Here is a 26,911-nt window from a genome sequence, read left to right as displayed (position 1 = left end):
TATGATTGTCTTTGGAAGAAGAAAAAGAAAAACTCCGTTGTAATTTTCGCTTATTTTCAAACTCTTTTTCGAGGTGCGATCCCAGCCTAAACAATCGGACCCCTGAAAACAACTCCGCTTCAAGTCGCAGCAGCTCTATTTCCTCGGAACAGGAGAATATTCGTCCTCCACTTCAGAGAATGACTCCCATTTCTCCACCGACGTCACCACAAGGTAATGATGACATCTAAAATATATGTATATAAAACAAAAACTGTTAACTCCTGTAGCAACTTCCTTAAGATTTAAAGCTTTTTATTGGATCAAAAAGGTGAGACGAGTCTAACTGAACCTTCTCATTGAGAAAAAAATTTTGATCCATATCTATTATTTGTTACTTCAATATCAATGAATGTTATAGGAATCAATTTATTATGTAAAAATCTATTTTCCGAAAAGCAAAACGACAAAACTTTTGTAGAAATTGTCTATAGCCATTACAATAACTAAAGTTACTTGATCCTCTTCATTGACAGTACTTCCTGAGAATAGCGGCCGGTGCGTTCGTATATACAAGATCCCGCAGAGCAATCTCAGCGCCGCCACTTACCAGCGACAGTCCGTGTCCGCTGACCAGGTCGTCACATCATACTTCTCCGACAGGTCTGTTGAGTATTGAGTATAACGTAATAATGTTATGATCAAAGTTCAATATATTTGATTTCAATTTAAATGTAATATAATTTTGATTTTGTGGTATCTTTCTTTGGATAACCTAAAGCAAAGGAAATCTTTAAAGTAAAGTTTTATGTCACTCTTTATAAATTCAACATTATTTAGATATAAAAATACGGTTAAATGTAATATTCAACGAGTACATGTGTCCTTTCATTCACACTAGAATACAGCATAAAGCAATCACTGGAATATAGGGGTTAAATATTACGACGTAAAATGGTGGAGCCCTTTTTTTCAGACCAAACAGTATTAGACAAAGACTCGCAGAATTAAGACTGGACAGCAAGTCAAGAGGTGGTGGTGACGAAGAGTCTTTAGATATTTCAAATTATCAACCGACCATGCCCTAATACTGGTATTTGTTAAATTCTGACACTCTTTTCTCCTTCTAATACTCCGTCCATTATGTTATTTTCTATAACCCTTAAAAATTTATAAACAAAAAAACTCTCCTACCCTTCTCATCCCTCAAAAAAAATTTTTTACAAAGATAGCCTAACTTTTTCACAATTTTAAAATTATTATCTAACACGTTTATTTTTAATGCTGTAAATGAATTTAAAAAAAATAATATAATGGACCAGGTATTACAATATAACTGTGGTAGTATAAATTACTAAATTATACAACTAAATTTTTTTGTTTGTTTGATAAATAATATTTCCTAAAACTGATTATCTATTAATAATTTAAAATAATACAGTTTTGATTGATTCATACATTTATGTCCAAGGTATTTAAACCTTCTCTAATTCATATTAAGTGATAATCTGTTAGTACAGATTATATTATTGTTATCGAGATTAAATAAAAGAATGTAATCTTTATTAAAATTTAAATAATGGCAAAATAAAAAACCTTGTTAACATAACCCTTTATCGAAGAGTACGGTGTACCAAACAAGGTAAACAAGGTCTTCTTGTTTTCAAAAATACAGATTGGATGTAGCCAGTAAGTACCTCTCAATCACTTTTGATATTTGACGACAGAGTATTTTAAAAATCATGTCGTGAAAAATACTTGAAACTTAAAATGTTATGTAGAGACACATAGCATATTTGTTACATTTTATTCCCATAGCCTTTTTAATTATTTTAAACAAATTGAAAAGGCAGTAAAACGTATATACGTACCCTTAAAGGGATAAGTTTTTAAAAACATATAATAATTAATATTTAATCACAAAATATACCTTAATAACATAAAAAGTGATGGAAATATTATTTGAAATGTTGCTAAAAATGTTCAAAACATTGTATTTAAATATGTACGAAGAGTTAATTATTTCTTGGAAAATATTTATTTTTATATGATAATTTTACCAAAGAGAAAGTTTTAAAGCTATTTTAATTTTCTAGCGCACCCTAGGTCAGTGGCTTAAAGTATACACTATTGTATTTTTTAATATCAAATAACTATCCTTCTTTATCTACATATATCTATTTATTTATCCACAGTAATGCAGACGATATATTTTCTTAATAATTTAAAACGAACGAGATATGCAATATTAGATAATAGAAGCACGAAATTGTATGTTGAGATCTAAGACTTACGCGAGTTTTATTCATTTAAATGAAGCTAATATATTTAATATATTTCGTGTATACTATGCGAATTTTATTATTTAAAACTACATAATCCCTACGTTTCGGTTACTTTTCGACAACCGTGATCACGGGCAGGCGAGATGTGAATGTCTGTCAGTTGGTCCTGTTATTTATCATCTACCGCCATCGATTTCTTAATTTTCTGGCGTACCGCTCTGGATGTCGGCATAATGCGCTTACGGTGTCGCGAGGTCCTGGGGTGTGATCACGGACATGGAATTTTATATTTTTAAGGAGGGGGTCCCGGGTGTTGGATAGATTCCAGCCATCTTCTCTATTGAAATTCAGATGTTTTTTAATTTTAATAGCCCCGCGGATTAACCTCAGTATGTACCTGTCTTCACAAGCGAGGATTTGTGGTTTATCAAACCGAATGTAGTGGCCAGGTTTATGGTAGTATATCCGAAATATATTGTTTTCGTTTAAATGAAATTGTATGTTACCAAGCAGTATTATATAAAAATAAATACAAAATACTGATATTTATCTTATATTAAGTTTGGAGTCGGCTTTCAAACTATTATTTCGTAAGTATAAATACATTATTTTTGTAAATACGAAGTCATTACTATTACAATATAAGTAATATATTTTTAAATGTATTCATTACTATATATTTTCATGCTATTCTTGATGTTAATAATTAGTACATATAATGTAATTGAAGACATGCAAGACATAAAGTGATGTATAATAGATATTTTTAGTGGAAAAAAATATGAAATCAATGCATTTAAAAACAACACATGTATGTACCATCCAGTGAATTAATTATCATTTCATATATTTAAAGTAAATTTAACTTTTTGCGATGCAAGAGAATTGAATTATGGTTTAAGATTTAAAATACATTTGTAAATATAATATTAATGTGACATAGAAGTATATCCGCTACGGCTTAACGCAGTTCACCGACTGTTTAAAACACCAAACGCTATGCGAGATTCGTTAATTCAAAATATTTACAATCCTGCACTCGAAAAATGTAAAAATTGTTCAATAATCATAACTGTGTAAAATAAACAGTAGCCTTACCTTATTATCTTACTAAGAATAAAAAATCGATTTCATGATTTTAAGCAGTAAAATACCAAAAAAAAAATTAATGTTTTGAATAGATTTTAGAATTGATATATTATTTTTTAACATCAGGCAAAAATTCGTGAATTATCATGTTTAAATATCAGCACATCGGACACAGATTTAACTGAGTGATATAATATTGTTACCCTACATTACCAAATGTATCCCCTCGACAAGTAAGCTTTTCGTTAGATTGTTTTGTATAGCTACAACTCCAAATGCTACAATGATGCTATTTAATAGCATCACTGTTTTTAAATGGCAATGTAATGTTATGCTAAATATCGATGTGAGGACAATTTTTAAATATATAACATATTTTAATTTCGTAAATGTTATAATAGTATAGATATAATAACTATTACCCTTCGGTGTTTAGGTATCATATACAAAGAACCAAACTAAAATTGGATAAACGTCTTTTATATTTGTTAGAGATGTAGGTTAAATATGTTCAGATAAACAAACATTTTAATGTTCTAAATATTATTGGATATCGTCGTATTACAAATATGTAGATGAACATCGTAAGCCGACATTTCGTGGAATGTGTGGGCGTCCATCTTGTATTTTACAAGCCTAGTACCCGTTTGAATCGAGTGATCACCGACGATTACAAGATTTTTCTTTCTTCACACTACGATACAGTTCCATACAAAGATTGAATTCTGAATGACTACCCTGACACTGTCAGTGTTTCGTTTGGCGAAGCAAACTATAGAAGCGCTCTATAAAAATCATTTTTAAGAAATTATGACATAGCTACATTAAAAATAGTATATATTTTAGAAAACTTAAAAAATCGTATTAATAACCACTAAGCAATTTTGAATTTCTGCACCGTAAGCCCTTTTTTTGTTTTGCTTTTTAATAATTATTCCATTCAACTAGCAAACATTAATGTGAACATGCTGTAACAAAAATATATTGGATTGATCATGACTCAGATTGTGATATGTATGCAGTTCTACAGTCTGCAGATCAATAAATTACTTATAGTAATTTACTCGATGTTACTAGTCACCTTCATAGATAGTAGATACTTTTGGCTAGGGCCTACTATTTTTAAACTAAAATTAATGTTTGTATGTGGAAATTAAATTATCAAAATTACTAGACATGTAATCTATGGATATATGAATGTATTGATATATTAAATTAAGAATAAGTATTTTATGCAGGAAAATTCTTAAGTACAAGTGTGAAATTTGTAATGTCTTGATGCCTTGAACTAAAATGGTATATAAACAATAAAATTGTTTCAAAAATTATATTGTTTAGTACGCTTTACTGCCTAGTGATGTCCCATGTTATGGATGTTATGTATGGATTTTAATTCATATTACTGTATTTAATCAAGAAATATTTATCTAAAGATACATATATATATATATATGGATTATTGCATTTATTTGTTTGTATAGCAAAAAAATATAATTCAAAAAGCTTAAAATAACTGAAAATAATTGCAATGATCTGTTTTGAAGTTTGTAGTAGCATATGTACTATTGATGTGTTAAAATCTCAAATGTTTCTATAAAATACATTTACTGACTTAAAGTTTTACTCTGTTACGATATTATGTAAAGTTTAAATAAATGTCTGTTCAATAAGAAATATTTTATTTGAAAAAAACAAAAAAAAAAAAACAAACGTCTTTAAACATTTTATTTCATAAATAATTCAATTCAAAACATGCTTTAAAACCTAGAAAAATTAAGACAATAATTAGAATTCTATATATTTATATTGAATTAACTTATTAATTAAATTCATACAAAGTGCAATTAATGAGTCGCATCTCAATAAATACAAGTCAAACTATATAAAATAAAGCTATGTCATAAAAATTTCGGTTGCTGTTTCAGAGCTGTTATGTCCAAAAATTTTGGCATCTCCATATGCTGTGTCATTTTTAAATTGTTTTTACCTGCAAAAAAAATTTTTTAATAATTTATTTATTAAATTCTACTTAGTGTGCCATATCATGTGTACAGGGTGTATCAACAAAGAATGTATACCTTGAGGTATATTGTGTTTCTCCATATAATTTCTGGTAGCCAAAGACATATCAGTTGTTCCATCTGGTCTTCTAGTTGTCGGAGGTGCTGAATTATTTTTAAGATACTTAGCGGCCAGCTGGTTCATCTTGAGACTGGTATCCGTTGTAGGAATCGGAAGTTGCGCCTGATTTAGAGCTACATCCTCACCAAACGTCACCCTGATGAAAAAACATTACATAAGCACAAAAAGTATTTTAATATGTCAAAAATATTATTGGATTTCTTAGATGTGGATAAATAAAAAAATCTTAAATTCGTAACATGTGTATAGTGCTTAGTGGCAAGATAATGACAGAACTTAATATAATATATATCAACTTAATATAATATATATCAACATTAAAAATACCAAGCAATGATAATATCTAAGATTTCCATGTGTATTCAATAAAATAAAACTAATATTTTCGGATATACTACGCGCAGACGGATCACGGTCAGCCGAACTGAAAATGTCATTTCATCACGGCTGCTGCAAAGGAACCGGAGCGGCGGGAGTATGTAGTTTCAAAATAATAAAAAAAACTCGTTTTATATCCGAAAATCTTAGCTTTATTTCCTTACCGAGCTAGTATAAGTAATACACAACATTACGTATGCCTCATACCTTTTAGCCACACTAACATTCGTCTTATCAATTTGCATCTGCAAACATTTCTGTCTTGCATTTCTGTATAATGCGCTAGCTGAGGAAGGCATGTCCGAATCTTGAAGCATTCCGTTCACATGTGTCTGTAATAATAACAGTTGCAAAAGTACTTTAGGATCATAAGTTTCTTCAACAACTAGTTACTAGAGTAACTTACCATAACTTTGTTGTAATATGTCCACCCAACATTCGACTGATCGTCACTGCTGGCATCAGAACTGAAAAAAAAATTATCATAAGAATATGTAATAATTTAAAGCATATAAATTTTTGTTACTTACTCACTATAGTCTCGAACGTCTAAATAAAGACTTTGTTCAGGCGACATATTTGGAGTGATAGCATTGTCAACTTGAACATTGTATAGACTCATTTCGTTTAGGGTCTTCTCATCATGTTTATTGTATGTGCCCTTTAATTGCCCATTTTCTATGTCGCCATGAAGTTTATACACTGGTGGTGACTGAGTGTTATCATTCACCATCGGTTTTAATCCTTCTAAAAAATTTTGATTAACTGGTTGTTTTGCTACAACCTCCTTGATACTAATCTGTGATCTATTGCATTGTATTTGAGCTTCGTTTTGTGTGACAATTTCTTTATTTATAATAGTAGATGTTCGTACCATTTCAAAGCTCGTCATAACACCTATGGATATCTTTTGTTCAGTTGACACCGTTCCCACTGATTCCAGAGCCACGTGCTCAGTCACATAGTTCTGCATTGGTTGATTTATGTTCTGATGTTCATTTTTATTGGTTGATATGAATTTGTCGACCTTTTCCTGCAGCAACTGTAACTGCTCGTTTTGCAACTTGATTATTTTAAATAAATCTGCTACCGTCGGTTCTCTTTTGTCTTTGACGATACTGTTTTGTGTTTGCAAATCCTGGCAGTCCGTTTTATTGTTTTGACCATATTTTTCAATGAGCCATGTCTTCTTGTCCACGGCATTCAATGATGGCTGTGGGTTTGAAGTTTTAGCTATTGCTTTTTGTGAATTGTTACAACTACATGTTGGTGTTGAATGAGTTACAGACTGAATATTACACGGACAATGGAAATGGTTTTGGGGTCCATTTACAACACATTCACATACATTGCAATTATAATTATGCACTGGTTTTCTAGAATGATTCACAAACCGCTGTGGATAATGCTGTGTGTGACAATTTTTTACACAGTGGTAACATTTGCAGTCAAAGATTTCTGTCTGACAAATAGGAGAAGATATTGTATTAGGTTTAGCACATGGTGTTTTTAGGGCTCCCAAATTCATAAGTTCAGTTTTCTTGAGCATTGGATCATTCTCTTTCCCTAGATATAATTTGTTCATTTGTTTGTGTAAACTGTTTATCCCTTGTAAATTTTCCTTCTTTAGAAAAAAGTCATCATTTTTCATTAAAATATTTGGTGGAGTAATCTGTTTGATTTTATCTGAATATGGAGGTTGCATAGGTCTTCTTTCGGATAAAATATTTTGTTTGTTATGATATGAAGGTGGAGCATCTAGCACACCATTTGATATTTTTAAACCTTTCCTAGAATCGCCGTGTGAACAGTCGAGAATACTTAAATCCAGTTCATGAGAAGGTGACCACCTATTTTCATCTTTTGGTCCATTAGTCAAGCTTGTCTTACTAAGAGTTGGATATGGAGATGAATCCCCATACTCGAATCTTTGAACAGGATCATTTGTGAATGGTATTCTGTATTGTAATATGTCCAAGTCTGGAGGCGATTTAAGGTGCTTCTCGATATACGGTCGAGGTGTATGACATTCGGAATCATTGAACGAGTTCATTTTAACAGTTTTTAATGGAGATTCGAAACGCACTTTCTTCATTAAGATATCAATAAACAAAGCTTCTATTCCAAAACAAATGTAAATAGAAAGAAGATATAAATCGAACAATCATCATAACAATAGTAAGAACCAAAATATCACAAAAGCGTAAGGTTAATAATATGTTTAGCTATTAATGAAACCTTATTTACAAAACTATTTATATACCAAAACTATGTTCAAACACAACTACTGTATATAGGACCGTTACAAAAATTCAGTGTTTAGAAAAATTCAAAAATGAACTTTCGTATGACAATTAAAATAATGTTGCCACTTTGTGAGAACCTATTAGATTAGAGTATGGATGCTCTTTTATTCGTTGAAAAAATATACAATACTATTAAATAAATTTTAATCACATGTTAATAAATTTATTTCACATATAACAGAAAAACAAGATTAGCATTAACATATTTAAAACAGTATAAAAAATTATAATTGTACATTATTCTAAAAAACCAAGTTTCAGAAAAGTTTCATAACATATTAATAATATTAAAATATCCAAATACCAAAAGGAACGTCAAAAGTCTAATTACAAATCTTGACATTTTTATCTAGGAAAACATTGTCAATTTTTGACAGAATTAACCATACATTACAAAAATCAAACAATTTAAAAGTTGTTTTATTTATATAGATGTTATAGAAGCTTAATATATTTTGAAGGAATTAAAAACAAAATGAACAAGCAACTGCTTAAACCAATCACTCCACTTATATCTCTATCTAGATCAAGAGGTTATAAGCCTCCAGGAGGAATTAGATATCCAGGCGGAATTACTTTTTATCCGAGGTATTAATTTCACTTATTTTTTACCTTAATGCTTTAAGTTTTAATTCATATCTAAATAACTAAGTTTTTATCAGACATCCAAACCACAAGGACCCTGAATATACACCAACAAAGCTATTTCGAGTAGAACAGATAAAATCTAGTAAATTTCATCCATGGTGGGAGAAAAAAATCTTAGAAGAACTGAAAGTGGATATGGTAAGAAGATTATTGTATTTTATTAAAGATCAATGTAGTCTGCGTATATAAGCACTCATCTTAAATTAATTCCTCTATTGCATAGTGGTATTAAGTGTTGCAAAATCATGACTATGTTGTCCTTTTAGTTTCAGAGTAAAGTAGCTATTGTCAAAAATATACCCGAAATGAATGCCAAGTTATGGAAAGTTAAACATTTAATCAAAGTAACACCTATCACTTTCCCATATGGTGAACCAAAAGAGGAGGATATAAAGTATACTAAACTGAGAGAAAACGGGGAATGCATTGTAACAAAGACTTTACAGCCCAATGAGAAACAATTAGAGGCTTTAGAATCTTTTGAAAAGAACCCAAGGAAAATGGATTCAGAAACAATTAAGAGGGATACCAGGTTTAAATGGAATAATGCATTCACTGGTGGATTTTAAACAAATGAATAAGTGAAAGTAGAAAATAAAAAATAGACTTATTAACTGAATTTTAATTGTTTCATTATAAACAATTTTGATAAAATATAAATACATATAATATATATAATCCTAGATACTAGATGTATCACTCTGTACACATTATCCTATTTTATTTTTAGTAATTAAGTAGTTTAAATATTCTGGTGATTTGAAATAGTTGTCCAGTAGAATTCCATGTCTTTTTCCAAGTGCATATCTCGATTCACCCCAGGATACTACCAATGTTGGATTCAACTTCTTGAATTCGTTTAGATGGAATTTGTGTTTTGATATACTATTATACCAATTTCCTCTATAAACAGCTGTATATTCATCACCATTTTTATATAGACGTACAACAAATTTTGACAATAAGATCTTCAGAGCAACATGGAACATAATGTAAGCACCGACATATATTAAACTTTCATACATATTGTTGGCAATAACGACGTCGTCTCCGATTATTATCGGATCGTTAAGTTTTGTAATATCAAACATAAACAAAGAGTAATAAACTGCGCCAGCTGATAGAATTGACGACGACGCTGTCAAATATGCCGATGAAAAATTAAGGACAGTCCCCATAGGCGCTTTATATACGAGGTCCCATCTGTCTGACATTTGATCTATTTGTCTCCATTTATCTTGACTTTCCGTAAATTTGAATGGATGATGGGATATAAATTTCACAGTGCCTAATCTTGATAATGTCATATGTAGAGGATTTAGCCGAATGAGACGAAGGCAATTCATATTTTTGAGCCGTTTAAATCTTAACTTGTATGAAAATTACTATTCAAGTCAATTTATTTATTTTATTTTAGTATTACTTATAGGTTATGCAACTGTTTACATCTGAAAGTGACATTTTGCAGTTGTCAAAAATTTAAGTTTTAAAGTAACGTTCAATATTTAATTAAATGAAATATTATCAGCATTTATTGTAAATACGGATTTTAATTTTATCTCATAAATTTGACAAATGGTTTATATGACAAACGATACAGCATTATTTCAAAGTTAATAATGGAATAAATAGTTTGAAGTGACTGTGGTGGCATAAGAACTAAACTACTTCATAGCGATAGGTAGTCAAAAAACAGGAAAGTCTTGTGAGTAATTGTTATAATAAACTGTTATATTTTCATTTACTTCCAGTATTATATAAAAGTTGAAACCATAAATAAAAGGTTCGGAGATTGTCTGTGCTTTCATATAGTGTAATATTGTGAAATGAGAAAATCTATTAAGGTTGTTTACTCGCATAACAAGTAATATATATGTTAATCTGTAATGAAAATAAAAATAAACAATGTCGAATATATAAATAAAATATTTAAAATCACATTTTAAAACAAAAAAACTTTTACTAAGTAGAAAAGCGCTTGTCAGTATATTCATTTTCGCAAAGACATTACAATTTATTCAAATAATTTTTATATTCATATTTTAATTACTCAATCAAAATATTGAATCAAGTTTGGAATTCATCTATCTCGTTTATAAAATAATTACACTACAATTATTAGTTATATTTATGACTTTTATTGATAGTTTTTTAATACACTAAATAATACAAAATAAAAAATAATGTAAACATTAATATTTTTGTAACAAAAAAACAATAACTTATATGGTAAAACTATAACAAACACAATATAATTTTGTGATATTTCTGAAACTTAGAATATCATTTATAATAATACAATTAGGACATATTGACACGTAAACAATCATTTCATCACTTTAAATTTTTTATAACACTGTCAGAAATAATAGTTTTCTTATAAGGAGCTATTCAAATTTGACAAAAAGTGTATAAAATAATAGGAAACAATTAGCTGTTAAAATGGTAACAAAATGTACAAATCCGTATCCTTCACTTATTATTTTCCCATTTATAAATCTATCGTATAGCACACAAATTTCATGAAAGCTTTAAAATCTCAGTCTCATATAACTTTATTTTGGCCTCACTTACAACCATGTGATTAAACTTAACGTGCCATAATCAAGATTCGAGCCATTGCAATGCTGCGGAACCATCCCGACAATACAGATAAAATAGATTTAGGTACAAAGTTAAAAGCACAGCGCCTTAAATTATTGGAATACATCAAAACTCTAAAACGGTACATATTATGAACCTGTCATGGTATTGAACTTTTGACTGACCACAAAAAACTTACTTAACAAATACTTTTCTATGACAATTATTTTAACATACACTTCTGATTTTTTGGACAAGTTAAATGATGGATAGTCAGAATTTTAGTTTGTGGTACATTATTTTTTCAAGGATATATGTAAAGAGATATGGTCACAATAGCTATACTTAGGAAATACAATACTTAAATTCTAGTTACATGTATAATAATTTAAAACATAATATTTTTTAAGTGGCTAACATGGAATTAAAATGCTTTCAATTTGATAGAATCTTAAGTAAATAAATTTTTTTGACATGAATACAACCCATTATGTAAAGTGATCAACATATTTACTTAAAAGGTATGTATGTGACTTTATTATACAGTACACAGTACATCACATACACAGTACACACTTCATCATATACACAGTACCGAGTTCATCACATACACAGTACACAGTACATCACATCACAAATTTCTACTCTTGTCATGCTCTTTTGGAACATTTCAAACATACTGACAGTATGAGGTGCATTTAAAATGTTTGTACCAGAAAATAATTTGTTGCCATTAAATAATAGTTTAAAAATTATCTCTCATTATCAGATTTCTTACTATCTCTTAAATCATTTTTTTCTGAATATTTTATTTCATTAGAGGTATTTTTTATATTCGACTTCGACAGCAAATACTGCGTAAACAAATCATTTTTATCGACATTTAAATAGGGTTTTCTATACTCTAAGCTATTATTATGTACATCTTCTTGACTAGTATCAACTTTGAATCTCTGTATTTTTGCATTTTCTCGTTTCGTATCAATTGAGGGATTACCATCGAAATTGACTTTCCTTAAACTCTCCGGCAACGCTTCCGACTTCAGTTTGACTAGGGTTGTGTTGACGACTGAGCAATCAATTTGCATGAGTGTCACATGACCATTCATCAATGAATCTGAAACAAAAATTATACATACCTTTGAATCACTCCGCATACAAGCCAGTTTCTAGGTAGCCAGATTAGTTGTTGATGGAACGTGTAAAGGGATTTTCTGTGACTAAGACGAACCTCAATGTTCTTCATAACTACCATAATATCTCTTATAGGAAAATAAATATATCAAAACATTAATTTAGTGAAATTAGGACAATACTGATACAAAATATTTGATTTTCATTCATTCATAACAACATATTCCTGCTATCAGGAAAATGCGCACATAGATTGTAGTATAAGTTTTTATAGATTCCTAAGTATACATTCAGTAACATATAACATAAACTTCAGCATACAGATAATAATACAATCAGTAGTTTCTATATTCATACCATTTCCGGAACGTGCGGGCAATATTAACGCCATCTTGGGTGGACGAGTGACGTTGTGAGTGACAGCCGGTAACAACAAATGCTCTCCCTTCCCCACGCCTACTACGTAAAATGTGTCATCCCGTCTATGAAGAGCTTGAAGCAACGCGTTCCATTCCCCAAAATCGTCCAAATTAAAATCTACCGATTTCCTAATAGGTTTGTTATATAATTTTTCATAGTATAACGAACTGTCAGCGAAATCTATATCTTTCGACGTATGCCTCCTTAATTTCCTTAAACGTGACTTTTCTCTGGCATTCCTCGCTTGTTTGGGTGTAATGGGAATGTCGATTAAATTATGCAGATTTAATTTGCTGATTAATTCATAGCTGTCCAGAAATCCTCCTGAAGAAAACGAAATACATATCTTATTAGCATATTTATAATGAGTATCTAGATATTAAAAGAATGTACCTATAATTCTACCTGAAATATGCTGTTCATTTAAATAGACCTTATTTTTTTTCAGTGCCTTTGTTAAGTTCAAGGTTTTCCCTCCTCCTATCCACCTTTTCAATTCACCAGCTATCCTTATACTCTCTGTCTGATTAATCTTAAGGAAATCACTTAATGTTGTGTTCCTACAGTCCATACCTTCATTACTACGGTTGAGATACTGATCATAGTCTAAAAATAATAAATGTATTAAGGAGCCATCCATAAAGTACTTCACACGATAATGGAGGGGGGGGGGAGGCTATCACAGAAGTGTGACATCGTGTGACGTCATATATCAAAATTTAAAACACTAAAACGCAAAGTTTAGATGTGTATTGAAAATAAAAAAAAAATACGAACTTGATCTATATTTATCAAAAATTTTACATTCTGGCTATGAGATAATCTCCCATGCCTTTCATTTATTTAACTTCTAGAGCAGCGTGGCGTTGTAATGTAAGCGAGACACTCAAATTCACGAGAATTTTGAATGGTGAGGAATTAAATAGTTTTAAGGAAGTTCGAGTAAATCTAATGTAAAAAATAATTTGTGACGTTCCATCACAAGGGGGGGGTTATTAAAATGTGAAAACCTGTGACAAAGACAGGGGGAAGGGTTCAAAAGTCCTAAAATTCGTGTGACGTCCTTTACGGATGTCCCCTAACTAACAGTGATCATTTCTAATTATATCAAGTATATGTATAAAGAGATTTTACCATCTGTAACTATGTCCTTACTATCCTCTGACCACAAAAGGTGTCTCGAATTAACATGCACGGATGTCTGTCCGGAAAATGTTCTTGAATTCCATCTGCATGAGATTAATCGGATAAATAAGTAAACAACAGTTATAGCATAATGATGATTTGGATGATACTATCTTACCCTAAAATATTGAAATTTAATGACACCATGAATACCATTGCAAAAATAACAGCAATGTTCCTTTTAGGTATTGAGATTGTTGAATCGAGCTTTGGTATCTGTGAACGGAACACAATAATTACAATGGCTTAAAATGGCTAACAGAAACAAATGATTTAATTAAGAATCAAAGGACATATTTTATTTTCAAGTATCTTATAATATCTACCATAAGATGTTCCTTCTGGTGATTTTGTATGAAGAAGTAAGAAAAATTCACTCAAACATTTTCTTACCCATCCATACACATAATTTTAGTTTTATGTTGTCATGTTATATACTAAATATTAACTATTATCACAATAATAGCAACCTTTCTACTTCTCCCATTTAGTATGAGCTGTTCCCGTAGTTGTTTATTCTCTATTTGTAATCTTCTTATTTCTTGATGTGCTTCTAATAGTTGGTTTTCTAAAGCTGTCACATATTCTTTCTTCTTTTGCCGTGACTGACATGCTGATTCCCTACAAAATTCAAATGTATACATTAATTCTTCTAAGCCATATTTTCTACAAGTAACCCAAGTAGTTTGATAATCTAAACTAAATTTTGATACCATGTATCATACACATGTAGTGCAATCTTTAAATTTTATGATAATTAATGCCAACACTTATAGTAAAATTTTTCACCACCAAGACATTACTTTGAGTACATTATTTTTACTTAATGGCTTTTATAATAATGCTAACATTTTTAGGTGAGTAGTTCTTAATAAGGAATAGTTGTGATTTTGCCAAGAATTTTATTGCATTTACGAGTTATCATTAAATTGCGTATTGTATGTACACAGTCATACATAAGACCCAAAATAGCATCGCATGGAATTCCCAGAGGAAATTTTTTCACTTACCTATTTTTAATCATTCTTTGTTGTTTTTTGATAGCCCTGATCTCAATGTCGGTAAGCTTTGAGAAATCTATGAAATCAAGGTCAGTCTCATCTCCATTGACATTATTTGTATAGTTACTTTTTTTATTGACATCTAAATTGGGATTGATGATTATACTTTTTGGTGAATGCGCCTAAAAAAGTCCATTATATTATTAAGTCTAAGTATTTAATGCATACTGTATCTAAATTAAAATAAGAATATTAATTTCAATTTACTTTTAAGCCTTAATTATTGCATACACAGATGTTATAAGTTTGACTCGCTTGTTTTACTTTATTCCTTTAATGTACTAATTAAAATTAAATGTATGTATTATCATTATAATATTAAAGGTCAATATTAAAACTATATTGAATTAATTTTATAATAGCTGGTATAGTAGTGTTTTTCTTAACTCACCTTTATATGGTAACTATTATTGTTTGTTACTTGGAAGTGTTTATTTACAGTAACCGGTGTGATAGCAATTTTACCATTTGTAGTCTCTGATGAAATTAAAAAATTTGCATTTGTTTTTACATTCGGTTTCAGTCTGCCCTGGTTGTCAATTGAAAATTGAATATTTTCATCAAATTTTAACATATTCTGCGAATTCTCATTCACAACTTTGAAAATAGAATTTGTAAGATGTATATCCACAGCTGGAATATTAAAAAAATAGTTTAATTGCAGCTAAATTATATAAAAAATATGTTTCATAATATTATTTAGAAAATTAAGGTTTTTTTTTTTAATAACATATGTAGGAAAAGGAATTTATTACAGAATATTAAAAAATATGTTTTACCAGTAGACATTTTTGAATGTGTAGTAGTAATTTCATCACCTTCAAGTTCCTTTTTAACACCCTGGAAATTTATTTAATAGCTAGTTAAATGATATTGTGAAAACATTTTTCACACATGATTTCATTAAGACTACCTTTATCACACCATTTTCAATAGACATAACAGGACTGGCTTGTTCTGGTGGCCTTGTTGTAGGTGATATATCAAGAACTGGTGGACTTGTTGGTACTATAAAATAATAACTACTGGCTTACACAAATAATACAGATAATTTTGATATTGAACATAAACCTTCTTTATGTTGACCTTACCTGATTTTTGAAGAAATAACTCTACATCTTCAAGCTTTAGCTGATTTGTAGGTTCATCATTAATAGAATAATCTGATGGAGATTGGGGCATGGGTCTTGTAGTAAATTTGTAATACCCACTAAAATATTAAAATGTTTTTTAAATGTATGACATTATTTTATTTAAAAGTATAGTAGAAGTATAATTAGGTACAATTTTTACTTTTTTGAGTCATCATCACTGCTAGAATCGGAATTACTGCTCTCATTGGGAGAAGATTTGATACTTAGATCTGGTGATATAGCAGGGACTAGAATTGGTGCTGCATCAGCTAATATTTCGCTGGGAGTAGCATCAGTCACATCTAATACAGAGGGCCAATGATAATCATTGGTAAGATGTTCCAAAAAATCTTCACCTAAAACAAAGAATATACAGTTGAAGAAACAATTGTCTGTTTTATAAATAGTATGTATTCAATTGCGCTTCTTAAATTGCGCAGAAAGTTATTAAATCTCTATTGTAACCTCACACAAGTTAAGTTAAATTCTAATATCAACAATAAAAATTGAAAGTATTCTCAAGGACTGCAATAATATATGAGTAGCATAAATTGTCTTACTTCAAAAAATTTGTAAACCGGAAGGTCAGCAACATTATTGTTTCAATATGAATTGTAAGCGTGCACATTGCGATTTGTTTTCATAATCAGCCGGATTTCGCATACACGAAATAACTTACTTACCGTATAAACAGTCTTTACTATCGAGGCGTATATCGGAATCCATGAAACTTGTTTATTATCAAGTTTAATTTTTATATAAAATAGTTAATTCACTTATTTTTTTAACAATTCATTACGTATCAATGCAAATGCAGTTTATTTACGTTTTTTAATAATCTGTGTCCTGAGATGTCAGAGATCGGACAGTGTGAGTTGTGTGCGGAAACAAAAATAAAATTGTAAATTCGTATCTTAATAACTTATTTCAGTTTCGAATGTAAAATATTATTTTAATTATTATAAAATAATAGCCCAGAAATTAAAAAAGATTCTTTTTTAAATATTTTCTTAATATTTACAAATATGATATTATTGTTTACTATTAACAGCTGTAGTCGATAACGAGCATAAAATGGAATGTTGCAATTTTTGACAGCCGACAGACTTCTATGCATATAATCAAGAATGATTAGTTTCGACTTCGATTGATTGTATTATATCAAGCTTGATTTTCATTGCTGTTTTTCTATTAGCTGTTCAAATATGTTTTTACAGAAATCTAAATGAGATAATGTATGTTGGAAGATGCTGTTCTAAATGAAAAGGCGTCATGTTGTCACAAAATAGTTATTAAAACAGGTCGAAAATATGTCTGTTCCGGAGGAACAGGACGACTTTATATTTCGGCCTCAGCAACACTTAGATTCAAAATGGTTAAATCCTGACTTACAAGAAGCACTTCATGATCCTGAAGCCTTATGTTCTCTTTTTAATAGCCTCATACAAGACCGAGAAATATATTTTGACGCCGGAAATGGGCTAGTTAATGGTGCTGGAATAACTGCTAAACTTGGGGATAGTGGAAAGTACTACTGCGGTTTAAGGGTAAGTTCTCTGATAAAAAAATACTTCTATAATTTATCGTAAATTTACAAACAATATTTTCTAAGAGCACCTCTTTTTAGATCTTAACTTGTACTTGTTGTGATGGTCTCTGTGGTCCCCATTCTGGATGTGCATGCACTCCTTGCACTGCTCTTTCCACTGAGGAAGAACTTCGGGCCTCTATCCAATCTAAAATAGTAGCACCACCACCACCTCTCCAAGTAATAGATGAAATTAAATGGAAACAAGATCCAGGTAATTATTTTCTTAACATATTTACTTAGCTGTAGCAAATTTATTTAAAAAGTAACAAACATTTTTCATTCTCAAAAAAAATCATATAATTGTCTCAGGTCCAGAATGTTTACAAAATTTGATTGATGCTCTTGTTTGGGAGCAGCGAGTTAGAGCCATTAATACTGCTGTTAGTTGTCCCTTTATATCACAAATACGCCGTTTAATAGTACTCTGTCACCGACATCTTGTTGCTGTTATAAGGTAACAATATAAAAAAATATATAAAATATTAACTGAACTATATTATAAACATAAATTATGTTAATTTTAAAGGGAGCAGAATAATCACAAAGAAGTTAGGAAAACTAAATCTGACAAGAAACTTATGCATGGTGTTAGTAATAGGGCGCTGAGTAATGTTGTATTAAATAAACCAGTAGAGTTTAATTCAGACGCAACTGAAGAGTGTGAAGAACAACCTGATGATTCTGAAAGGTATAATTATATCAATTATTTGATCACATCAATAATTTTCAAAAACATTGAAAATTCAGTAACACAGGAAATTTTTGCACTTCAATCCAAAAACTTTCTATATATCAACATAGCACTGTAATCTTCTATATTTTTGTGATTCCATTCAAAGGACCACTAAAGAAAATAATTAACTAATGATAATACATGTAACTTTACTCTTTTCAAGTGCGTTTGGCTTAGCCAGAGTAGGTGCAAGGGCAGCATTACGCCTCGCCCTATCATTAGTGCGTCGAGCATGGCGTTGTGGTGAGGATGCTGATGTGTGCTCCGCATTGCTGAGAGATGCGTTAGATGCCGTGCGAGCTTTACCCGACGCAGCCTTGTACGCTGGCAGTGGCCAGCTATCAGTTCAGACACCGCGATCTCAAAAAATCTGGGCAGAAGTAGTAGATAGTGCTGCGAAATTCTTACATCAGGTTGTTGCTGGGTAAGTCATAGTATTAAGCCCTAACACAGAGAATGTCTGGAAGATCTCTTAAAGACAACTAACTGCTTTTGTTGCACTTAGTTTATATCATTATTATTATTATTTTGTTTTTTTTTTTCTTATTTTCAATTGTGTGACAAATAACTGATGTATAATATTAAAGAAAAAAATCTTTATAAATGTTTTGAACCTATCTTATAATATAAAATAAATATTTAATTTTATAAAACAATTTTTTTTTTTTTTATCTTTGCAGAGAAGTTGGATGCAATGTGCCACAAGGAGACTGGAGGACTTCATTATGTGTATGGGTAGAACTTTGTGCTAGAAGAGCAGAACTGCCGGCTCTCTTAAGAGCTGCCGATGTGCTTGTAACATTACCCCCTAAACAAAAACGCCAACCTGATAATAGGTAAGTTGCATTTAGGACAAATGCAATAAATGTTCCTTTAATTTAATTTTCACAAACACAATCATCTAAATTAATCTTCTTAGTAGTATATTTTTCAATAAAACATATTTGCAGGATAGTGTTAGAGGAATGCACAGCACCTTTGGGACCATTTTTAAGACGAATGGCCAAAGTGTCGGCTCCAAATCCCATTGTTAACTCTGAACATAATACTGAAGGCAACTTAACAGAAGTCTATCTGAAGTGAGACTCGCAACTATCTTCAAAATGAATTATACAATTTTTAACCATATTAATAATATTGTTTTTGCTTTTAGAGAATTGAATATACCAAGTGGTGATGGACTAATGAGCGTTAAAAAAGCTGGAATTGCTCTACTGTGCCATTTAGATAGATTGGGTGCACCGTTGTTGCCACCATTAAAAGGATTTGTCACTGTAAATACTAACTTTGAGATATTTAAGTGATATTTATAACATACTGTGTTATCCTTGTGGTTTTAGTATTGATGTGTGATTTTACTTTACTTTTACTATAATGATCATTTTTGCAGTGTACTGAGTCTGCTCAGGAAGTCGTCTCCATTGGGTCAGAACCACTACAACTCGGAAGTATAAGAATTCAACAAATAGCATGTGCAGAGAAACTGGCTCTGCTATTGACTCACGATGGCGCTGTATACACACTGCCATACGACACTATGACGCCACATCTAGTCCCTGGTAGTATATCTTTTGATTAGTATACACATTTATATATATTTTATATCCCAATTTAGATTATTTAACTTTTTGTTTATTGAAGTCTTAAATGATAGACAAAACTTAGCAAACAATTCATCAATAAATTAATTATTTCCAGGTCTGGAGAGCAAAACAATAACCCAAGTATCCTGTCATTCGTTGGGGCGGCACTATCTTTGTCGGTCGTCGTGTGGAGGCGCCTGGTCTTGGGGTGTTGGCGAAGATGGTCGGCTTGGACATGGAGATACCGCTGCAAGGGATGCTCCACAACCTCTGCATCATCTCGCACACCATGAGGTCGTCAGAGTCGCGGCAGGTCTAGCTTGCAGGTCTGTATTCTAGTAGACATTAATAGCTACACTAATGTTACTTACACATGTATTTTACACGTATTAATACTGTATTGACTATGATTGCTGATAGATAAGTTTTGAGGTTTATGTAAGCGAGTGAAAATATTAATTTCTGTTTTAATTTTGAAATCTTTATCAGTGCTGTGATAACATCTCGCGGAGCTCTGTACACTTGGGGTCGCGGGGCTCAAGGTCGACTCGGACATGGTACTATAGAAAACTGCCTCACGCCTCAACCCGTTTCTTTCAACGCGCACAACATTGAACGTATCATTGACGTGGCGCTTGGTGAGGGGACAATATGTATAAATGTAACAATAATGTAACGAAATTAATGGATGTTGATTGCCAATGATTTTATTTCAAAAATAAAAATAAATATTTATCGTAACAAATATAATTTACGTTAAGCAACTTCGGTGTCTTTTTTCTGTACCAGCATCTGATATTTGATTCTCAGGTTGGGGGGAAGGTTCTACTCTCTGTTGTACTTGGGAAGGCGCAGTGCAGGTTTTCGGTGAGGGGGAGGCTGGTACGCCACGAGCTCTCTCCGCACTCGCCATGTTCAGGGTCACCAGGGTGTATACAGGGGAACACTGGCATGCAGCACTTACTGATGGGTACTTATATACATTTGATATACCACTGCAACATCTAAATCAAGTTCCCAGATATATTAAAACATAATATTAAAACATCTGGAACTGATAATGTGAATAGTGAATATCTATACTTGTATCTCTGAGGAAATATTTAAGGAAATTAGGAGTATTTAATATTCTTTGCAAAAAAATATGAACTGATCTATATAGGCTAAGAAGCATACTTCTTGTCTTCTCAATCTCATAAGATTATAATTCAAACAAAATAAAAGTATATTTTTTATCTTTTATTTAAAAAAGGAAACAAAATGGCTCTTTATATACTAAAACATCAATGTTGGATTTCAATAGACCTTAAAATACACATCAAAAATATATATTTTTTTCAGAGGTCAAGTTTACACCTGGGGTAAAGGTGATGGCTACAGATTAGGACACGGGAATATGGAATCAACTAAAATTCCTAAATTAGTAGAAGCACTTCAAGGTATTTCAACCTTGTCATATTACAAATGGTTTTAGAATGCTACATTTCAATATATTTGTTGTTTTAGGTATTAAAATTGTGGATTTGTCTCTTGGAGCTTCACATGGGATTGCATTGTCATCTGAAGGAGTATTGTTTGTGTGGGGGACCCATGAAAGAACACAAATATCTAACCCCGTACCACAGCCTGTTAAAGCTTTTAATCCATCATTTAAGGCCAATGGTATGTTTAAAACATTTAAATCTTCCAAATACTACTTGCATATTAATAATTTTTTTAAGCACACTTAGATAATGTTATGGTAATATATCTTATAGCCTAACCTGTTTTATAGGTGTGTCTAGTGGTCCCACACAAATCTTTGCGTGGAGTGAAGAAAATCCAAGAGATTTACCTTCGTCTCTACCATTTGTTATTGACTTGTCAGATAACACTTTCAAGTGAGTCCATCATAAGCTAACTAATAATTGGTTTGTTGATGACTTCCAATGTAACGATTCCTATATTTTTGCAGAGCCTTAGAAAGACTGTTAAGAATAGTAGTGGAACAAAGCGGACTAACAAACATAAAGGATAATGAATGTTTAGCGATCTCGTGTTTGAACCTCCTTAGGTTGCAAGTAAGTTTTTTTACACTTGAAGATACCATTATCTAAATTACATTAATAATCTTAAATTTTTCATTAGGTACATGCTTGGCAATGTGCTCGGGGAAACGAAGTCGACGAAGTAGACCCTGAGAGTAGATCCTGGTGTTCTGGAGTTCATACTGCGTTAGTGGCCTTAGTCGAGGGTAGAGCTGGGGCTTCAGCTGCAGCGGCTGCCAGGAAAGCATTAGCAGCAGCTTGGCCTATACTGTTGCCAACTCCGCAGATACGAGCGCAGCACCTTATTGCTCTATTGCCTCAAGGTTTGTAATTTTTTCAGATATTCATTAATGTTCATTATATCAGATGCGGATAATAATGCAAAGGGAGTCAGAAAAATTGGTGGGTTTTTGTGGTGCTGACAGAGTCGAGTTCCAGCAGTTTTGATAAATTTTAACAAGGGTAGACATTTTGTCAATTTTGAAAAAGAGTGAGAGCTACGCTTAGTTTATACGTTATTTCTTCGTCTAATTACTGAATTAAACGCCAGAAAATTCTGGAATATAATATAAAATCTATAAATAATGGTTAAAAAAAATTATGAAAAATATTTACGTTTCTAACGTCAAGGCCATGACAAAAGATAAGAGATCATAATTGGCAATGTTTCAGTTGCCCGTGTTCTCTGTGGTTGTTGATAAACATGATGGCTATAGGCTATTGTATATCACGAACACACAAGATTTTACATAGCTAATCATTAAGTTCAATTTCTGTGCAATGGAATCTTCCTGAGCACATTCTTCGCGACCCACGTTGGCGTTGTAAATCAAATTAATTTATACTCAGAAGTTCCTATATATGTTAATTTGATTATACAGTATATATTTTTTTGTTCTGTATCAGGTTCGTCTCCAGCCAGTGCGGGCGCGCGGTTCATGACGGAATTGCTTGTTTGGTCTCTGTTAGGAGGTGGTGGCTTGAGAGATGCTCTCAGGAACGCACTGCTAGTTCACTCCAACGACACCTACAACCATCTACAGCTAGATGAGTATGGGATAATACTTAAGCCTTGTTCATTAACGATAGTATGAGTAAAACTACGTTTGACGTTTGAGACATCGCCTATAAGTTAAGTTTGGGTGTTGTCCAAATGTTATCATTAATTAACCATTTTTGTGAATGAATAAAGAAATAATGGTTTTAATACAAGAAAAAAAAAGAGAAAATTTATATAGATGTTATATAAAATGCATTTTTTTTAGTGAATACGATCAAATAGACATAGTCACTGGGCAACGCGGTGTACCAGCAACCACCATGTCTGATGACAGCGAAACGGTTCAAGGTAATTAGAAATATATATAATATACTGTTTATTTAAGAGTTTAATGTTACAATAAAGCGTTGTCACAGCGAGGTGCGTCAACGAATATCAAATAATCAACAACTCCACTGCCTGCGAAAACGGCTCCTCCGTGCCTTTGATGCATTTGGTACGTAAAACAATGTTCTAGTTATGGTTTGGGCATATATACGTGCACGCGTACATTTTTAAATACATACATTAAATTTATGTTGTTTTAAAATAATGTGAATATTGCAGGTGAAACATTTAATACGTAATACCAGTTGTCAGACACAAATGTACATAAATGCTATAATGAACGGCGACACAAGCAAGACGGATGATTTAAAGGGACATGACACCATTAGTCCCAGTTGCGATCTCCTTATACGTTTCCAGAGGTAATTTCAACTGTTAATATTTAAACAAAATTTTCATACAACTAGACATCAAAAAAATCCCTATAGCGATTTCGAGTAGCTCTTTTTCTGCTCGAAACTTTTTTCTAATAGTTTCTCGTATAGTGGCCTATCGCAGTCGCTCGTATAGTGGCCTACCGCAGTAAAAAAAATTGATTCCAAGCTAACGCTACTACGAAAAAAAAATTTATATCTGTGTCACAGATAATATACAATGAAAAACGAAAATATAAGACAATAAAAACATTGCAAAATAACCCAACGTTTTTGGTAAAAAAAAAGAATTTGTTTATAACTAGGATTTGATAATCTAATAGTAAGTGTCTAACTCTAAACACTCGGTATTGTTGGTGATCAATATAAAAGGCCAAGCTATAGCAAGCGTGGGGGCCGGTACCAATTTCTTTTTAAGGATTTTTGAATCGCCTTAGGTTTTAAGAACATTTACATGAACGACTTTAAGTAGAAGTTCAAAGTAGAGTCTCACGATTTCGTGACATCAAGGTCTTTATGTTGTAAAATGACCCTATTAGGTTTAGCAAAGAAAGATTTTAATATAGGGACCTATAGCAAATGCTGCTATTGCTATGTGGTTCATACACCAATGACAGTAAAGTTGTTGTACATAGTATGTATAGACATTATATTGTGTTATAAGGCTGCTATTCAGCGAGGCGATGTGGTCCCGAGGAGGTCGTAGCACTCGCGGCGGCGTTACCTCCCTCCTCACACAGTACACCGCATTGCTCTCAGAACACGTACACTCCACACTGTGTTGTTTCACCAGAGCTGTACACAGAGCTAATAATGACCAGCTGGTCGCCCTATGTGATCTCATAAGTGCTGACATCGTTGGTAAGTGTAAAAATTTGACATATGTTTAAAGCTGTATATCAAAGAAATCTTTTGCTGCGATATTATACTATTCCCTTCCTAACTTTTATTAGGAAATATATATTTTGAGATATGAAAATTAATGACCAGAAATAAAAATTTAAATAACTTTCATAGGCAGCAAAAAAAAATTCAAATGATTACATTAATTGACTTCTTTCACGGTATAAAAATTACGAAATGAATAAATTAAAATAATAACAAATATATATATTTCTTGAGGTCGAGTGATGAGTGAGCTGGCAGTATGGGTATGCGCATGCGCAGCGCGGTCAGCGCTAGCTTTATCAGACAGTAGCGCTGCATTGGTTAAGATAGTCAGAGCTTGTGACTACGCTGCTCGCTCATTACCCTTCGCTGACAAGTTGGACGCTGATCTACTCGGCTGGCCCGGCCTGACCTCTAGACGGCCACCATTGAATACCAGTATAATAAGAAAGTGAGCAAAATTCTATCACACCTCTGTTTTGATAGTTTACAACATTTTGTATGGCGTTTTACTCTTACTACAGGTGCGATCTCCAGAATCATACAAAGGAAGGAGGATCTTGGATCGTTGTCTCTGGTCATGTTTTCGACGTAGACAATTTTGAATGCGACAACGCCAGTACCGTAGAGTTGGTTCGAAAGTTACGCGGCTGCGATGCCACAGCCGCTTTGAGTGTTGAGCCGCATGCGGCTCATCTGTCGCGAATAACAGAAAAGTGTGTCGGCATGTTCGCCAGTCAGATACACAGTCACAAATGTCAGGTGTGTGAATTAATGTAGGGTTATATAAATTGAACCAAAATGATATTGTTCTAACACTAATAAAATTACTAAAATTCAAAGATAATTTCAATTAAAGTCTGTTAATATGACATCTATATATGCCAACATCTTATATAGACCATGAGCTTTCTAAGTTCTTTAAGTTGCAGGCGTTTAGTTTTTTTTAGTCTTTCTTAGTTTTCTAGTTTATATTACCCACTACCAAATAAGTTAGTACTCGACTAGTATTCTAGGTCCTTAGTTCTTCATCACCATGCTTACTTGACCCATAGGACAGTACATCCAGTATCCGAACGCATCACGTACTATCCTCCTGTGCGTTCCACCTGGCGTTAGGCGTGTCTTCAATAGGCGCTCGTCTTGCAAAATCTTTGCCCGAACAGCAAGCTGAAAGAGATGCAGCTTTCGCCGCAGCCGTCTTCCTGAGAGGTGGATTGCAGGTCAGACACCCAAAAGCTCATAAATGAAAAGCGAAAATTAATATTTTTTTCTAATTGTCCGTACATTAGCTTCAAAACTTCTTATGGATGTTGAAGATACTCAAATTTAAATCCGAAATAGACGTAAATTACAATAACACAACTTATTAATGATGAACAGACATCAAAACCAACGAACCCGTTCGAAGAGGAGAAAGCTGAAGCCAGAAGCGGTTCATCAACTGGCGGGAACAGTCCCGCTAGTGACGCGCCACACGTTCACCTGCAGACGTCCAATGTACTGCACCCGCCACAAACACGCCTGCGTACTCCTAAAGTGAACGTGACCGCCTCCCCACAAAGGGCGGATGCTTTATTGTTTGCACTGGCCGAGCCCAAGTTACATGTAAGATTATAATTCATCCAACAAGGATACTCTGTACGAGTATTTATATATTTTTTTATAAAGTTTTCGAAGCTCTTTTGTTACCGTTACAATCTTTATATATAAAAGAAAGTCGTGTTAGTTGCACTATTTATAACTCAAGAACGGCTGTACGGTCTGGCTGAAAATTGGGGAAAATGGGGGAGAGATAGCTTAGAACCAGGAAAAGGACATAGGATACTTTTCGTCAAGATCGATAAATAATAAGTTGATAAAATATAAATAAAATTTACTGTCTTTAATGAGGAACAGATTTCGCCCGGTCAGCTATACATTTCTATTTCTGAAACTAAAGCAGACGAAGCCGCGGGCAAATACTAGTTTTAAATAATTGTCAT

At 32.2% G+C, this 26,911-nt stretch overlaps 6 protein-coding genes across 8 annotated transcripts in view; 3 read left to right on the top strand and 3 right to left on the bottom strand.

Moving 5' to 3' along the window:
* LOC116779663 (GTPase-activating Rap/Ran-GAP domain-like protein 3) overlaps positions 1-1,391 on the top strand; it is a 33,618-nt gene extending 32,227 nt beyond the window's left edge. Inside the window, exons 21-23 of the mRNA XM_032674067.2 lie at positions 74-213; positions 516-642; positions 956-1,391. Coding sequence (XP_032529958.2) covers positions 74-213; positions 516-642; positions 956-1,067 — 379 coding nt within the window. The 3' untranslated portion in view covers positions 1,068-1,391. The remainder of the gene's footprint in view (positions 1-73; positions 214-515; positions 643-955) is intronic.
* A 3,670-nt stretch (positions 1,392-5,061) lies between these two features.
* Positions 5,062-8,194, bottom strand: LOC116768412 (uncharacterized). The gene is made up of 5 exons (XM_032659128.2): positions 6,404-8,194; positions 6,280-6,340; positions 6,081-6,205; positions 5,432-5,631; positions 5,062-5,340 (listed from the first exon to the last, which is right to left on the bottom strand). Exons 1-5 carry the CDS (start codon positions 7,966-7,968, stop codon positions 5,252-5,254), a joined length of 2,040 nt encoding a protein of 679 aa, XP_032515019.2. The 5' UTR covers positions 7,969-8,194; the 3' UTR covers positions 5,062-5,251.
* A 341-nt stretch (positions 8,195-8,535) lies between these two features.
* On the top strand, positions 8,536-9,446 carry LOC116768292 (large ribosomal subunit protein uL30m). The gene is made up of 3 exons (XM_032658975.2): positions 8,536-8,767; positions 8,842-8,965; positions 9,094-9,446. Exons 1-3 carry the CDS (start codon positions 8,655-8,657, stop codon positions 9,394-9,396), a joined length of 540 nt encoding a protein of 179 aa, XP_032514866.1. The 5' UTR covers positions 8,536-8,654; the 3' UTR covers positions 9,397-9,446.
* Positions 9,435-10,297, bottom strand: LOC116768283 (uncharacterized). Its single transcript, XM_032658964.2, has one exon. The coding sequence runs from the start codon at positions 10,171-10,173 to the stop codon at positions 9,538-9,540; it is 636 nt and encodes a 211-aa protein (XP_032514855.2). The 5' UTR covers positions 10,174-10,297; the 3' UTR covers positions 9,435-9,537.
* A 645-nt stretch (positions 10,298-10,942) lies between these two features.
* Positions 10,943-17,184, bottom strand: LOC116767228 (uncharacterized). Of its 3 annotated transcripts, none has more exons than XM_061527082.1 (13): positions 17,027-17,184; positions 16,504-16,699; positions 16,302-16,420; positions 16,124-16,218; positions 15,990-16,050; positions 15,602-15,843; positions 15,160-15,332; positions 14,620-14,770; positions 14,268-14,365; positions 14,099-14,193; positions 13,370-13,570; positions 12,902-13,288; positions 10,943-12,527 (listed from the first exon to the last, which is right to left on the bottom strand). In XM_061527082.1, the coding sequence occupies exons 1-13, from the start codon at positions 17,067-17,069 to the stop codon at positions 12,163-12,165; spliced, it is 2,226 nt and encodes a 741-aa protein (XP_061383066.1). In that variant the 5' UTR covers positions 17,070-17,184; the 3' UTR covers positions 10,943-12,162. The 3 variants fall into 3 exon arrangements, with proteins under 3 accessions (XP_061383066.1, XP_061383068.1, XP_061383067.1); XM_061527084.1 differs by lacking the exon at positions 17,027-17,184 and adding an exon at positions 16,904-17,011 and having other exon boundaries at positions 16,495-16,699; XM_061527083.1 differs by lacking the exon at positions 17,027-17,184 and adding an exon at positions 16,904-17,011.
* Positions 17,185-17,487: 303 nt separating this feature from the next.
* Positions 17,488-26,911, top strand: part of LOC116774573 (probable E3 ubiquitin-protein ligase HERC2) — a 35,733-nt gene continuing 26,309 nt past the window's right edge. The window contains exons 1-26 of the mRNA XM_061527059.1: positions 17,488-17,890; positions 17,971-18,145; positions 18,244-18,388; positions 18,461-18,622; positions 18,831-19,091; positions 19,348-19,503; positions 19,618-19,746; positions 19,821-19,941; positions 20,058-20,226; positions 20,366-20,576; positions 20,740-20,888; positions 21,061-21,220; positions 21,592-21,689; positions 21,757-21,912; positions 22,025-22,130; positions 22,205-22,310; positions 22,378-22,600; positions 23,184-23,328; positions 23,543-23,625; positions 23,694-23,773; positions 23,884-24,026; positions 24,703-24,899; positions 25,161-25,377; positions 25,451-25,688; positions 25,982-26,149; positions 26,310-26,534. Of these exons, the coding sequence (XP_061383043.1) occupies positions 17,654-17,890; positions 17,971-18,145; positions 18,244-18,388; positions 18,461-18,622; positions 18,831-19,091; positions 19,348-19,503; positions 19,618-19,746; positions 19,821-19,941; positions 20,058-20,226; positions 20,366-20,576; positions 20,740-20,888; positions 21,061-21,220; positions 21,592-21,689; positions 21,757-21,912; positions 22,025-22,130; positions 22,205-22,310; positions 22,378-22,600; positions 23,184-23,328; positions 23,543-23,625; positions 23,694-23,773; positions 23,884-24,026; positions 24,703-24,899; positions 25,161-25,377; positions 25,451-25,688; positions 25,982-26,149; positions 26,310-26,534 (4,260 nt within the window). The 5' untranslated portion in view covers positions 17,488-17,653. The remainder of the gene's footprint in view (positions 17,891-17,970; positions 18,146-18,243; positions 18,389-18,460; positions 18,623-18,830; positions 19,092-19,347; positions 19,504-19,617; positions 19,747-19,820; positions 19,942-20,057; positions 20,227-20,365; positions 20,577-20,739; positions 20,889-21,060; positions 21,221-21,591; positions 21,690-21,756; positions 21,913-22,024; positions 22,131-22,204; positions 22,311-22,377; positions 22,601-23,183; positions 23,329-23,542; positions 23,626-23,693; positions 23,774-23,883; positions 24,027-24,702; positions 24,900-25,160; positions 25,378-25,450; positions 25,689-25,981; positions 26,150-26,309; positions 26,535-26,911) is intronic.

Source organism: Danaus plexippus (assembly GCF_018135715.1).
Source record: "Danaus plexippus chromosome 3 unlocalized genomic scaffold, MEX_DaPlex mxdp_34, whole genome shotgun sequence".
NCBI lineage: Eukaryota > Metazoa > Arthropoda > Insecta > Lepidoptera > Nymphalidae > Danaus > Danaus plexippus.
The sequence above is the reverse complement of the archived record's forward strand: the minus strand, read 5'-3'. Positions and strand labels throughout refer to the sequence as shown.